The 14,445-nt window shown below is 40.0% G+C and overlaps 1 protein-coding gene across 1 annotated transcript in view; it reads right to left on the bottom strand.

Moving 5' to 3' along the window:
* Positions 1–14,445, bottom strand: part of LOC124720926 (probable G-protein coupled receptor AH9.1) — a 93,942-nt gene that overhangs the window by 5,841 nt on the left and 73,656 nt on the right. Inside the window, exon 5 of the mRNA XM_047245892.1 lies at positions 10,922–11,117. Within this exon, the coding sequence (XP_047101848.1) occupies positions 10,922–11,117 (196 nt within the window). The remainder of the gene's footprint in view (positions 1–10,921; positions 11,118–14,445) is intronic.

The raw sequence follows: 14,445 nt of genomic DNA, 5'->3' as shown, positions 1-14,445 counted from the left end.
AAAAGTAGTAAAGTGGGTGTTTACTGTTGTTTACAGCAAGTACTGTGAGTGGATGGAACAAGTTAGTTTCCAAACAGGACACACAGTAATAGTCATTGACATTTACACTATTGTGCAAGTATTTTCACTGAAAACATACAAATATAAGTGGGTTAAGAAACAAATAGAAATGCAATTACTTTGTAACAATCCAACTGGTCTCTTACACCAAAATACTCAGAAACTATCTCTGAACAACCTTCAAAATTTTGTTGGTAGAGTTTGTGTTCATCACATACTGGATATGCTCGGTGCTCTCCATACAAACTATGCAATACTTGGAAGTCAAACTTGAAAGGCTGTTATATGCTAGTTACGTTAATCAAAGAAGATAAAGTGTCCCTGGGAGAAGCAAGTATGTAGAAAGAAAACTTTGTAGTTATAAGTTTTTTACAACAAAGGCTTCTTATAAAAGAAAACATGGCTCATTGTAGGCTGTAGTGTAAACGTTCTTTATTTAAATTGTGTGATTACCTAATTTTGACAATAAATCATTTTCAAGAATGAGTGAAATCTCATATTACATATTGTAAGTGTCAGATTCTTTTACTTCACACATACAAAACCATATTCCATAATCACATTAGAACAGAATCCCCATTAAAAATGTTACATCATCGCCTCACGTATTGGTAACCAATCTTGATGGCTCTTCCACTCAATCACCCGGTTTTCTGAAATGTGCAGATCGGATTTATAACACATTCTCTGCTCCTGAAATTATCTTGGCCTCTACCTACAACAACATATTGTCTCTACACCCTTCATTTAACAGCCCCCCCCCCCCCTCCCCTTCTGTCCTGTAAGCTCCTCCCTATTCTTATCTACTACTCTCTTTGTGTGTTGCCTTCTGCCAACGCACCCACTCATCTTTTCCCTTTTCCCACTCCTCTCCTTTTTCCCTCCCTATCTGCCCCCTCCTCTCCCGCTTCCCTACCTCCCTGCCCTACAGCCTCCCAACACTCCACCCATTGACAGTCTAGTACCTGCATGCTCTGCCAAACAGCACTCTTCTTGCTCCCCACCTGTACACTGCTACCCCTTCCCCTTCCTCATCCCCTCCAGATTGCTACTACCATTCTGCATGACAATTGCATTCTGGTCCGAGCTGCTGGAGATGACAGTCATGTGTGCTTGAGGTGTGCTTGCTCATGTGAATGAATGTATATGTATGTTTCCTTTTCTGATGAAAGCCATGGCTGAAAAATAATGTGTATCTTTTACTTGTGACTGTCTGCAACTTAATATCTCATCGTTATGGTAAGTAGCAATCTGTCTTTTCCTGAGATTATTGACATTTCAAGCTGGAGTTTCCATTGTTTGATTTAAGGAATGACATAGGGCAAATGGATTCTTGTGCTTAAACATAAATATTTCCAAAAATATTACAGCTAAAATAGTAAAACTTGAGACTATTATTTATTACATACTGCTTGATATTCTTTGTAATTTTTGTTTGAAAATGTGGATTGACATATGTTTTATAAGGATGTGAATTTTTAATTACCATTGTTTCTATAATGTACCCTTTCTCTTAAGCTAATCAAGCAGTAAAACTGGAGCTATGAAATCTCCATGGGTTATCAGCCAAGTGACATCGTCTTCTAGTTGCAATGTTTCAGTGGATTGCGCATCCATGATCTTCAGGTGAAGATGATGGATACGCAATCCATTGAAATGTTGCGACTAGAAGACGACGACACTCGGTTGATAACCCGTGAAGATTTCATAGCTGAAATACACTGAGAAAGCCGACAGTTGCAAATGAAACTGGAATTTCATAGTTTACGTCTGCATAAGAGGCTAATAAAACATGTGGAAAAGATTTTTGTTTAAGGTCATAGTTGCTTTGAAATTAATTTTTCAGTTTTGTGTTAGCCGGGACTGCTCTGTTTTTCTCAAGTTTTAAAGGAGAACTTTTCTCAGAGGAAAGATAATGGAAAAGTGCTGCACAGGATTATTTAGTAAGTAATTCTTAAGACCTCTGCCAAATTTCAGCTTTTATAGTTCCTGAGAAAAGGTACATTATAGCTCAAAAGACTCAGCTTACGACAATTTGCATCTAAAGTTTTTATTTCAATTTTTACAGTACTGTTATACCTCTAGCAACTAATTCTGTCCATATCCATAATCTTTATTCTTGTCTTCGTCTTCCTGGAGTAATCTCTTAACCTTGCCCCCTTTGCCTAACGAACTTTTGCATTTTTTTCTTCTGCTGCCTGAGCTTCATTCAGTTGCGCTTCATTGATTTGTCTGAGTATCTTCTGTGTGAATGCACATGGATGGAATCCTAGTCTCTGCAGGCACTTAATACAACCTACATTTCCGCTACTGAACACTAGACAGGCATCACATGCAGCTATCTTCACAACAATTGAGGACAAATACTGTTTTTGGACAATGCATCCATATAGGGTGATTGTAGCTCTCATTTGTATTCTGTGTTTTCCCATGTAGACTTTTTTTTCAGCAGTTCACTATTCGCTAGGTACCTAAAAGTTGGTGTTATAACATCTAAGTCTGCAAAAGGCAAACCAAGGCAAACACTGCATTAATTCCTTCGCTAATTTTCTTCTTCGATGAACTCGGTGACTTTGTCAAAAATTGTTCTTCACACTTAGCAGCAGCATCTGTAACACAGTTATTTAAATTTTCTGTCCCTTTTAATGTGAAATTTGAGATTTCTTCAGTTTTTTGAACGTGCATCCACTGTTACAACCCATTATGCAAAACTGAAAACTGGAAAAAGTTTGTAGCACGCACTATTAAAAAAACCATGTTGTAAACAAAGGAACAAGCAAAGATAATCTTTCTCGCAGCCTCCTGGACTCTTTTGCAGTTCATTTCAATTGTGGTAATGAAAAAGTAAAGCACAAAAAAATTCTAGTGTAGAGACGGTGTGGATCATGGCATGGCATGGCATGGCATAGAAAGGTGCAGATGCCCAAACAAATTTTTAAAAATGAATTTCTAGCCAGAATTTGATTATGAAGCTTTGCAATGTTATTCTTAAAGAATCAATCTAATGAATTACCCAATAATTAAAACTATTCAGACCATGAGGATGGTGTAAATACTTATAAAGAATATCTCAATTTTTAAATATGCTGCATGCTGATGAGACTAAACAGTTATTAGCAGGCAACCTCTGGGGAATCTGCTGCAACACGGTTGTATAAGGCTTACCCAAACAAGTGGGGCTTTGTGTGAGTGGACTTTTTGTATCTCCTAGTTGCTTCCGGGAATCCTACAGCATCAACAAATTCTCAAAGCATCACTCCCAGCAGCCCTGGTAGTCTGTTGGACATCCATCCAACAAAGAGAACACGGGAGGGTAAATACCCTGAGTAGCCATTCTCCAGAGTAAAGGCATTACATTATAACAGTGCATCACTGGCATATCAAAATGTCTTTATTGCCATAAGATGAGAAGGTACTTTCAAGAATGATTCGGCCTTCAATACCCAAAAAAGCTTTTGACAGTTCAGCTTGAACTTTCAGATCTGTTAAGCCACTACATAATGGATCATTACTATTCAAAACGGTGACATAACAGCAAGCTACCAACCCTTTGAGGACAAAATAGCTGGACAAGTACAACATTGTGACTGAACTACACCATAAGTTATAATAACATGCAGAGGCATCAGGTACATAGACAGTACAGAGCTTAGGGAGTTATGGGCTGACAAAGAAGCCATTGAAGTGCAAAATGTAATGGATCGATTGACTGTAATGATAGAAAAACAAAATCATTTATGTTTACATTGGTCAGTTTCGTCAGATCATACACTGCTGGCCATTAAAATTGCTACACCACGAAGATGACGTGCTACAGATGCGAAATTTAACTGACAGGAAGAAGATGCTGTGATATGCAAATGATTAGCTTTTCAGAGGATTCACACAAGGTTGGCGTCGGTGGCGACACCTACAACGTGCTGACGTGAGGAAAGTTTTCAAGTGATTTCTCATACACAAACAACAGTTTACCAGCATTGCCTGGTGAAACATTGTTGTGATGCCTCGTGTAAGGAGGAGAAATGCGTACCATCACATTTCCGACTTTGATAAAGGTCGGATTGTAGCCTATCGCTGTTGTGGTTTATCGTATCGCGACATTGCTGCTCATGTTGGTTGAGATCCAATGACTGTTAGCAGAATATGGAATCGGTGGATTCAGGAGGGTAATATGGAACGCCGTGCTGGATCCCAATGGCCTTGTGTCACTAGCAGTTGAGATGACAGGCATCTTACCTGCGTGGCTGTAATGGATCGTGCAGTCACGTCTCGATCCCTGAGTCAACAGATGGGGACGTTTGCAAGACAACAACCATCTGCACTAACAGTTCAATGACATTTGCAGCAGCATGGACTATGAGCTCAGAGACCATGGCTGCGGTTACCCTTGACGCTGCATCACAGACAGGAGCGCCTACAATGGTGTACTCAACGATGAACCTGGGTGCACGAATGGCAAAATGTCATTTTTTCGGATGATCCAGGTTCTGTTTACAGCATCATGATGGTTCCATTCGTGTTTGGCGACATTGCAGTGAATGCGCAATGGAAGCGTGTATTCATCATCGGCATACTGGCGTATCACCCGGCGTGATGGTATGGGGTGCCATTGGTTACACGTCTCGGTCACCTCTTGTTCACATTGATGACACTTTGGACAGTAGATGTTACATTTCAGATGTGTTACGACCTGTGCAACTGGCTCTTCAGAATACGCCAGTCACTACTCTTGATGAACTGTGGTATCGTGTTGAAGCTGCATGGGCAGCTGTATCTGTACATTGCATGGGCAGCTGTATCTGTACACGCCATCCGAGCTCTTATTACGACCAGAGGTGGTTGTTCTGGTTACTGATTTCTCAGGATCTATGCACCCAAATTGTGTGAAAATTTAATCACATGTCAGTTCTAGTATAACGTATTTGTCCAATGAATACACGTTTATATTCTGCATTTATTCCTGGTGTAGCAATTTTAATGGCCAGTAGCGTATTAAAGCTGAGTTCGTAATACCAGAAGTAAAACCATACATTTTCAGCCCAATGATGGCCAGAAATTTAGAAAATGTGCTATGGGGTGTGAAAGTCAGGCTGTGTGTGCAAGAGTGATATGCCACGCACGCTGAAGAAACTACATATGCCTCCATTGATTTCCCTTCAATCAGGACAACATCCATTGAGCAGTAATATGTGTATGGTATTCAGAGAAGAAAAGAAAATGTAGGAACCAAATATGACTTAAGCAAGCATCATACACTGAGCCGAAATCTCTGCAACCCCTAATCTTTGCAACAGTGTTTGCTGCAGCACTCATGGAAAAAGAGTAGGTGCATCCACACATCACTAATTGATTCTAACACAAAAATTTGCTGCATGCTGATGAGGCTAAACAGTTATTAATGTGTTGTGGAAATCTACACCAACCTGTCCCAGGGGTCAAGCTGTTGAAAGCTGTACTGTGTCAGAAGAGCTGTGTATTCCTTTTTTTATTTTTTGTGGTCATCTGACCTCTGAAATATTTTTAGAGTTCCATCACACTTCATACCTCCACTGTAACCATCATAATTCTTAGAACACTGATGTTCAATATGTCCTTCAGTGTTACCATGGCAGGTGTAGCAGTACTTAGAGAAGCACTCAACATCAACAACTTTTCCATTCTCCAGAGATGTAGCACTTACAACATCATTATAGGAACAATGTCCTTGATGTTGCCATGTCCCATCAAGTGCAACAGCAATGTCCCTGGTTCCACTAATATTTGCAGTTTCCTCTACTGCATGTTTCATAGATGCTTTAGACACAACCATCAAGGCATCTAAAAGTATTTTTATGTACTTGCTGAACCTACTGGAAGGAGGAAGAAGGTCCATCAAACCACAAAACGTTTGAGCAGTCTTTGTTCCTTTTCCTATTGCATGCATTGCATACACTAACTTCGAATTCACATCATATGAGCTATGCACAATGTTCTAAGTCATTTTCGAGCTAAATTTATTGCAGGATCTACACAGAACAACTAATTTTGATGCTAAACCCTTCCTGCTGGTTTGTTGTTCAGTTATTTCCATACAGCCTACACCATCACATTGTTTACATTTTGCCACTTCCTTTATCAAAGAAGATAAGGTGCCCACATCAACAACAACAAATCCACTACAAACAGCGTCATTGTCAACACAAAAATTTGAATCACCAGGAGGCATGCCATGTGAGAGTTTCTTCCCTGAAGAACTGATACTCAGGTTACTTTCAACAGTGTGGCTTTGTGAACTGGTTACCACGGAATTTCCTTTTATTGAATTTCTTGCTGCATGACATAGTTCACATTTATTACACACTAAAGGAAATGTACTTCCTCAAATATATGTAGCACTTGGGCAACAAACATTCAGTAACACATGAACAAACTGCTTCAGCGAAACAAAAGTAAATACTAGCAAAGATAATCATTTACAGACACTAGAAACGTGCACTGTTACCAACATACAATGTATCATACGTATAATTGCTGGAAACAGAAAGTTCACAGTTCTTTCCGAAATAATACTGGTTTCTGTAACAGAAATAAAGGGGTCGTGGCAGCATACATGAGCGTAACTTTAAAATTTGGCATATATAGATCATTTTCAATTTAAAACCCTATAATGTATATATCAATTTAATCTGGAAAGACTATAGACTTTAATAAAATCATAAATTTCTTTTGGTTTTTCCACCATTTATAACTACCCTGTATCCTTAAGATTCTGCGTAAAATGTGACCTCCTACATATCCTATTAGCCAGGAGATCTTTGTGTTTTTTCATAATGGCTGGTTTGTTCTGCTTTTTCTAAGTGATCATCCAGTTATGCTTCCCTGCTGTCTTTTACAGTGAAGCTGTTTCACTGGCCAAGAAGACATCTTTGATTGGTTATGCAGATCCATTTCGTATTGCTTAATGGATGGCCCTCCCTGCCGTAGGATGTTTACTACATATCATCATCATCAACATCATTGTTGTCTTTGTCATATAGCGATGTTTGCATGGTTTTATATGATGACTACATCACCTCTGTGGCATACTTTTAGGGAACTGATGATGTAAGACAATATTTAATTGTGCATACATCTTTACAAAAGTTTTAATGACTTACTCTCACCAAAATAAGTACAGATTGGTGCTTGTTGTGACTGTCTGCCTAGTGATAACACATTATAAAAACATTATTCAACCATTATTGAGGAAGAGAAATAATTTCTAGCTGGTTTAATAGGCCAAAAGTATGTTTTATTCAGCTTAAAATTTAAAATGTGACTTGGTACATATCACATAGTTAACACCACATAGTTCACACAAAATTTACATGTTATGGATTTGTATCATGAATACAGAAAATGACAGACAAGTAGTTTTAATACGGAATGGGTACAAATTCTTTTGTGTAAAGAGGTATACAGAGTAAAACCCTAATGTCTATTTAATACAAATCTTTTTGTAGTTATTCAAAATCCACAAGTTACTCAACATGGAATACAAGGATTGTATCTGAGAATCTTCTGTGATGAAAAGACATCACTCCATCTAAAACTTTGCACTACACTTACTCTAATTTGAAGAGTAGTTTTGCACTGCAGTGATGATTTTATAATTAAAAGAGTAGAGTGTAGGGTGCATTCACAGTCTGTACAAAGCAAATACGATTATCATTGTAGGTGAAAAAAAGAGAGAGAAAAATATGCACAAGATGTACACCATATAAAAGACAGCTTGAAACAGAACTGTCATTTGTGACTGAATGAGAAAAGACAAGTGACTGTCTTGAGTCCAGTAGCTACAGTACAAAAAGTTACTCACAGGAAGGTATTTACAGTTATTTCTTTTCAGTCAGTTTGTGGGAACAGAATTGAAGATAACTGACATTATTTACAGTACTGGACGTGTTTCAGTTATTAAATATTGTTATCATAGTGTCTTTTGTTTTCTTAAATGCACTGACTAACACACAATGCCTTTTGTTATTGTTGTGTGCCAAGCATTTGGCTTCTGTTTGAGTAAACACTTCATCTGCTCTGGAGCCTCACGAATTGAATCAATTCCATATTTTTTTTGCTGTTAGAACAAAAATAATATTTTTATTCCATCACTGTAACAATGATTGGTATAGAACTCTGTCACTATTTAAAATTCCAATGATGAAAAAATACTGCCACCAATTACAGTTTCATCAAATGAATGATTTATTTAACTGTAAATAGCTTTGGACATATCTTCAAAACGTGAGATTCTTTTCATGATCTAATCCATTATTTTAGAAGGAGAATTCTTTTGAGAGTCTGTAGCTAATGAAGTAGTCCACAACTACACTTTATTTTTGTTGTACTTATTCACTTTTTTGTGACAAGTTCAGGGGTTGCACCCCAGTTCTCAGGCACTCATTCATGTACACAGCCAAGCTGTTATGGTAACCTGGAATCTGACATCATCATTGGTCACATTGACAATGTCAGATTCCAACTTAACAGATCTGCTGCATAGGGGTTAGTGTTGTACCTTGACAGTAGTGTACATTGGAACACGATGTTTCCTGGTTGTAATTTCAAAACAGTGAGGGCACTGGCAGATTTGCCAGCAGATCTGACTAGCTCACTAGGGGACTAGCTCACCCTGTACTTCTAACTGGTCAGTCAGTCAAAAATTCCTGTGCCTCTATTTTTTTTATTTATTTATTTTTTAGCTCTTCTGTGGTTTTACTTCTGTTTTAATCCCAGGTGTACCATGTTTCACTATTTTTCCCTTGTCTTATGGAGTGTGATATAGAGTGAATGTATGGTCAATGCATGTGAGGTTAGAGTGAGCAAGTGATTGCGTGAACATTTTCAGCCCTTTTATCAACATTCATTTCTTTTAATATTCACAAGGGCACTGATAATCTCGCTGCTGAGTGCCCGTAAACACCAAAAACATACATACTCAATTTAGTGACCTACTTTAGAATCACACTAGAGACTACCACAAGCAGTTTCTGGCACTTTTTACTGTTTTAGTCATCATGGGACATGAGGTTGTGTTTTGTGCAGCATTTGTAAATATTTTTAGTTCAACATATTTAAGTGACTGTGTAATATAGTAAAGTTATGTGGAGGATATTGTTAATTATTCAGTTACACAGTTTTGTGGAGAGTAAAACTCTACATATTTTTAGAACTGGTTATATAATGTGTGCGCAGTTGAGCACATTGGTTGTGCAACATCTTGTACCTTGTAACAGGAGGTGGTCTTCTACCATGGAACATGTGACATTTAAAAATGAACTGATTTTTTTAGTGTATTAACGATTTTACCAGTCTTGAGAATGTAAACTTGTGCTAGTTTTCCTTAGCTTCTGTTTCAAAATGTGTGTAACTTTTAGTTGGTAATTGATAATACTTCTACTTAATTTGATTTCACTTATTGATTAATGGTTTTTAGCAGAATAGTAATGTAACAGATAGACTCTTTAATATGGTATTGACAAGATTTTCTCAAGTGCAAAACTTTTATATTTCATTATTTGTTCTGAGGTACATGGCCATGCTGTATCTTGGAAAATATTTTCACATTTGGAAATTCACTTTTGTAGTAATTTTTGTAATTTTGGAAAAGACTGCAGCATATGGAAAGTGAATGCTATCACCTACAAATGGAATAAGAAAATATGTTAAAGTTCAATTACAGAGCTGACTAGAGGGAACGATCTGAAAAGTGTTCCATAGTGCAACATTCTCCCCTACACAAACGAGTATTGAAGAACGAGACTGTGCCCCTGAAAATAGTACCAAAAAACTGAAACAAATAAAATGAAAATAAAGTGTAGCTGTGGGACATCAATTTTTGAAATAAATGACAAACTTTCCTTGTGTAAATTAAGTACTGGTATACTTTGTCATGGGATTTTTCCTAAAATTAAATAAAATGTCTTCTGTGTACCATGTTGACTTACAAGTAGACTTGTGTACACCCAAGTTTGCCAGCCCTGCAGATCTGCAGACTGTATTCTGTACTGTTTTCGAAAACACACCCATCACATTTTGAAAAAAAAAAAAATCTTTTCCTCTGAGTGATAAATAATGTGCAGGTTGAATGAAAAGTGTATGCTGCCATCTGAAGTTGAGCTTAGGCCCGAAACTGGAGACGAGTATATAAATTCTTCATTCGAGTAAAGTACGACTGACTTCAGTGTTGTTTTCTCACAGTTCTGTTTTTGTTTAGTATCCTGTTGTACATTTGCCACTAGTGCACAAATGGATCCACTTGTTTCTGTCCTGAAACCAAATGTGGGTCAGTGCTGCCCTTGTCCTCGAGCACATATTTTCTTGATTGGGCCTCTCTTCGCAGTAAGTCTGGCGATCGATTTGGGTGTTGCATTTCTGCTGGAAACTATGTCACAGGGAGGAGAAAACGTGAACCAGCAACTTGTTGTTTACAGAGTACGATTGTTTGTCACTCGGTTCAGAGGAGAGGCTGACAAGAAGTAAGAAACTTGTGCGCCGGGGGATCACGCTATCGGGAGTTCGGCACTGTGGAGGGGCGCTGTGGCCTAGACACTAGCGCGGCCGGCTTCCATCTTGTAGCCCTTGACGGCGACGCAGTTGCAGAGTCCACGCCACAGGCTGCGCGCTTTGGAAGGCCTGTGGTCGGAGCTGCCGGCGGCACCGTTGGCCGTCGCTGCCGCCGCTGCCGCGGTCGCCGTGGTGGTGGTAGTGGTGGTGGGGGGCGTGGGCCCCCCGTGGGGGCGCACCTTGTCCCCCGCGCTGTCCGCCACCGCCCCGCAGCCGCCGCCCCCGGCCACCGCCCCCGGTCCGCGCCGGCCGCCGCAGCCGCGGATCGCCGCCCCCTCGCCGCCCCACGGCCACCGCAGCGTGCGCAGCAACGTCGCGCGGAAGTCCTCCGAGAAGAGGCAGTAGATGTAGAAGGTGAGCGAGTAGTTGGTCACCTCCAGCAGGTTGGCGACGGCGCGGAACACCTGGTACGGGAAGCGGCTCAGGTTGCCTTGCGACAGTGTCACGTTCAGGATCACCATGGGCGACACGCACACCTGCAACACCGTAGTTGAGCCCCATCTTAACGTATTTGACGGCAATATTACAGCAAGTTTTTTTTTTTTTTCAAGAGAACTTGCAATGAGAGGCTTTGCCTCTTCTTGTTTAGTCTTGTATTTCACATGTTATAAATATTCTGCTGATGATGATGAGTCCCATACTTCTTTACAGAGCGTAGGGGAACGACGCGGGAGACCCGCGCCGCCTTACTAGGCAAGGTCCTAGTGGAGGTGATTTGCCATTTCCTTTCTCCGACCGTAATCAGGATGAATGATGATGACGAAGACGACACAACAACACCCAGTCATCTCGAGGCAGGAAAAATCCCTGACCCCGCCGGGAATCGAACCCGGGACCCCGTGCTCGGGAAGTGAGAACGCTACCGCGAGACCACGAGCAATAGAAACAGTGATCTAGTTGGAAAGCCCTCAAGATTTTACTAAAAATTGAGAACGGTGAAGTAATTTTTAGGGATCCGTGCCTCAATCTCTAAAAACGGAACCCTTTTAGGATCGCTCTGTTGATTAGCGTGGGGTCTAGGTTTGCAACAACAGATATAATTGCTTGAAAGTAATCAGGGCAATTAAGATGTACTTAATTGGTGATTTGAGGGAAAACTGAAATATTTTACGAACAACTGCTGCTAGTTGTGCAAATGAACTGTCTGTATACATAATTAAGCGTAATTAAGTTTGTGCGGAACCCTCAGTGCGCAACTCCTACTCGCACCTGGCCTAATTTTTTTATATTATGCGGGAGACTATTGCAAATTAGTATAGCACCTTTTGTAACGAAAATTTGAAAAGCGTATGTCCTTAATGACTGGACGTGGAACTTCCCTTTTTGGTCAAATTTTTAAGCAGAATGGAAACAAGGCTTTAGAAATTGCTCAATGTATTTTTGTCCAACTGTTATGAACCCTTCTCATCAGGGACGAGCAGATGTATCACTACCAAATTTATGTCACGTACAGATATTAAGGTCCATGGACCCTTGCCGGTATAAAAATTTTAAGCTTCGAAGTTAATTCAATCAAAAGATGTGGCCATTTATGTCACATATTTTGGTACTCGAAAACCTACTCATTAAAACCTGTAGGATGCTTTCCGTTCACTCATAATCATCAAATTTGGCAAGATGCAAGGTTTCACAGTGTAACCAAAGGAAAAAATCCGAAAACTGTTAATGTCTAAATATATCGCACGAAAAAATATGTCTTTATCCTTCGTCATCAGATTTCAAACTTGAAATTAAAACATTCTCGAAAGTTCTGGAATCCCTGAGACATATCTGGCCAGTATCAATGTCGTTAACAGGCAAAAATCGTAGATATCCTCGAATTCCGGAATGGATGTACTGTCTGTATACATAATTAAGCGTAATTAAGTTTGTGCCGAACCCTCAGTGCTCAAGTCCTACTCGCACCTGGCCATTTTTTTTTATATTACGCTGGAGACTATTGCGAATTAGTATAGTACTTTTCGTAACGGAAATTTGAAAAGCATATGTCCTTATTGACTGCACGTGGAGCTTCCCTTTTTGGTCAAATTTTTAAGCAGAGCGGAAACAAGACTGCAGAAATTGCTCAATGTATTTTTGTCCGAATTTTGATAGCGAAACAAAGAGTGTGAAATGGCAAATGGGGTATCGAGCTGATCAAAGCGAGGTATAGTTTTGCACATAGACACCTTAAGAGCAATCGCGGTAATTAAGAAACAATTAGTGGTTCGAAGGAAAATTACGCAATGAATTTTTGTCAGAATTTTCATACCCATACAAATGTAAGGAAGTGGGCGATGGGATATGAAATTGACCAGCGTGGGGTCCAGGTTTGCAACAACAGGTATAATTGCTTGAAAGTAATCAAGGCAATTAAGATGTAATTAATTGGTGATTTGAGGGAAAACTGAAATATTTTACGAACAACTGCTGCTAGTTGTGCAAATGAACTGTTAAAAATTTCTTCTCTTCAAAGACGGCTATTTGGTGCACAAAAAGTTACGTTATTGTGATAGTTCGCTATCAAAAATTTTTTAAATAAAAATTAGAAAACGGTCAAATGTTTTATGAAAAGATTTTTTTAAAGTATGAAGTAAAATATGTTAGAGAAACATTTTGGGCGTCTTTGAATGATGCTCGAACCCTTGTACAGCTAATGAGGTGCCTATTGAGGATTTAAAGTTCAGTGTTGAACTTAGAATTTCAGAATCTCAACGAGTACTAGAGGATATTTGTTTGATGGATTATGTGGGCCGTGGAGTCTCCTGTTGTGTGGCATCGTAGAAATGCGCGTTGAATGTTTCTCTGTTCTATTCCATTTCTTACCTTCAGACAAATCATGTCAAAAAACATTTGACCTTTTTTCCCCTTCTATCATGTTCATGGATATTGAAGTTTTTGTTAATGTATACTGCAGATTGAAAAACACGTCTCGCATGCGGACGAGGGAGGAAATGTACGTTTTGATAGAGCTAAGATAGCAATTTTACGCACGTCCATTTCTGTAAACAAACTGTGTGATTTGCGAGTCAGATACAGCTGACAACTTCTCGCAAATCACTGTCAGGAGCACTTTTCGTATGATGCAGCACCAACCATGATGGAAACCACTTACAGTGTACTTCACGATGAGTTCACGTTCCGTGTGGGTATGGCTTTACGCTGCAGTGATTGTCGAAGAAATAGTTTTCGTACTGTACAACCAACCAATCAAGACGTACCAAGGATCTGAGTTAGGATTTGGGGTAGGGGATTAAGTTATTGTGCGCTTTTGACACAGCTCAGTGAGCCTTGAGCAGCCGCTGGTGAAGTATCAGTGCAGCAGCAGTGCAGTAGCGAGTCGCATATTTAGCTTTCATATTTGTTTTGTAGTTTGATTCTTAATTTCTTTCCGAGTGTTTGTTCGCTTGCAAATTTAATTACATAAAATCCTTGCGTATTCTCGTATTTGAGAGGAGTAATATTGCTTATTGATAGCCATAGAGTGTAAATTCGCGGAGTCGTTAGATATTAGCAGTACGATGGATAGGGTGTGTGCGTGTTGTGTGCGGGCGCAGGAGGAACTGGCCGCGGTTAGCAGCTGAGCGTGCTATTGGCCACGGTCAGCCGCCTTCAGGATGCTACCTCGAGGTGCAGCGACGGCGGAGGGTCTGGCGCGTCGCTTGAGGGACTCCAGGTGTCGCTTGCTGCGTCCGCTGACTCAGCCGCCGAGGCATCTTCAGGTGTACCCGGTGCGTTGGGGCCGCCCTCACCTCAGGGAGAGTGGCGGACTGCAACGCGTTCGCTTCGCTCGAGGCGGAGGGCCAATGAGGAGGCTGGCCGGCT

Source organism: Schistocerca piceifrons, chromosome 1 (genome assembly GCF_021461385.2).
Source record: "Schistocerca piceifrons isolate TAMUIC-IGC-003096 chromosome 1, iqSchPice1.1, whole genome shotgun sequence".
NCBI lineage: Eukaryota > Metazoa > Arthropoda > Insecta > Orthoptera > Acrididae > Schistocerca > Schistocerca piceifrons.
Note: the sequence above shows the minus strand (reverse complement) of the source record. Positions and strands in the feature narration are given on the sequence as shown.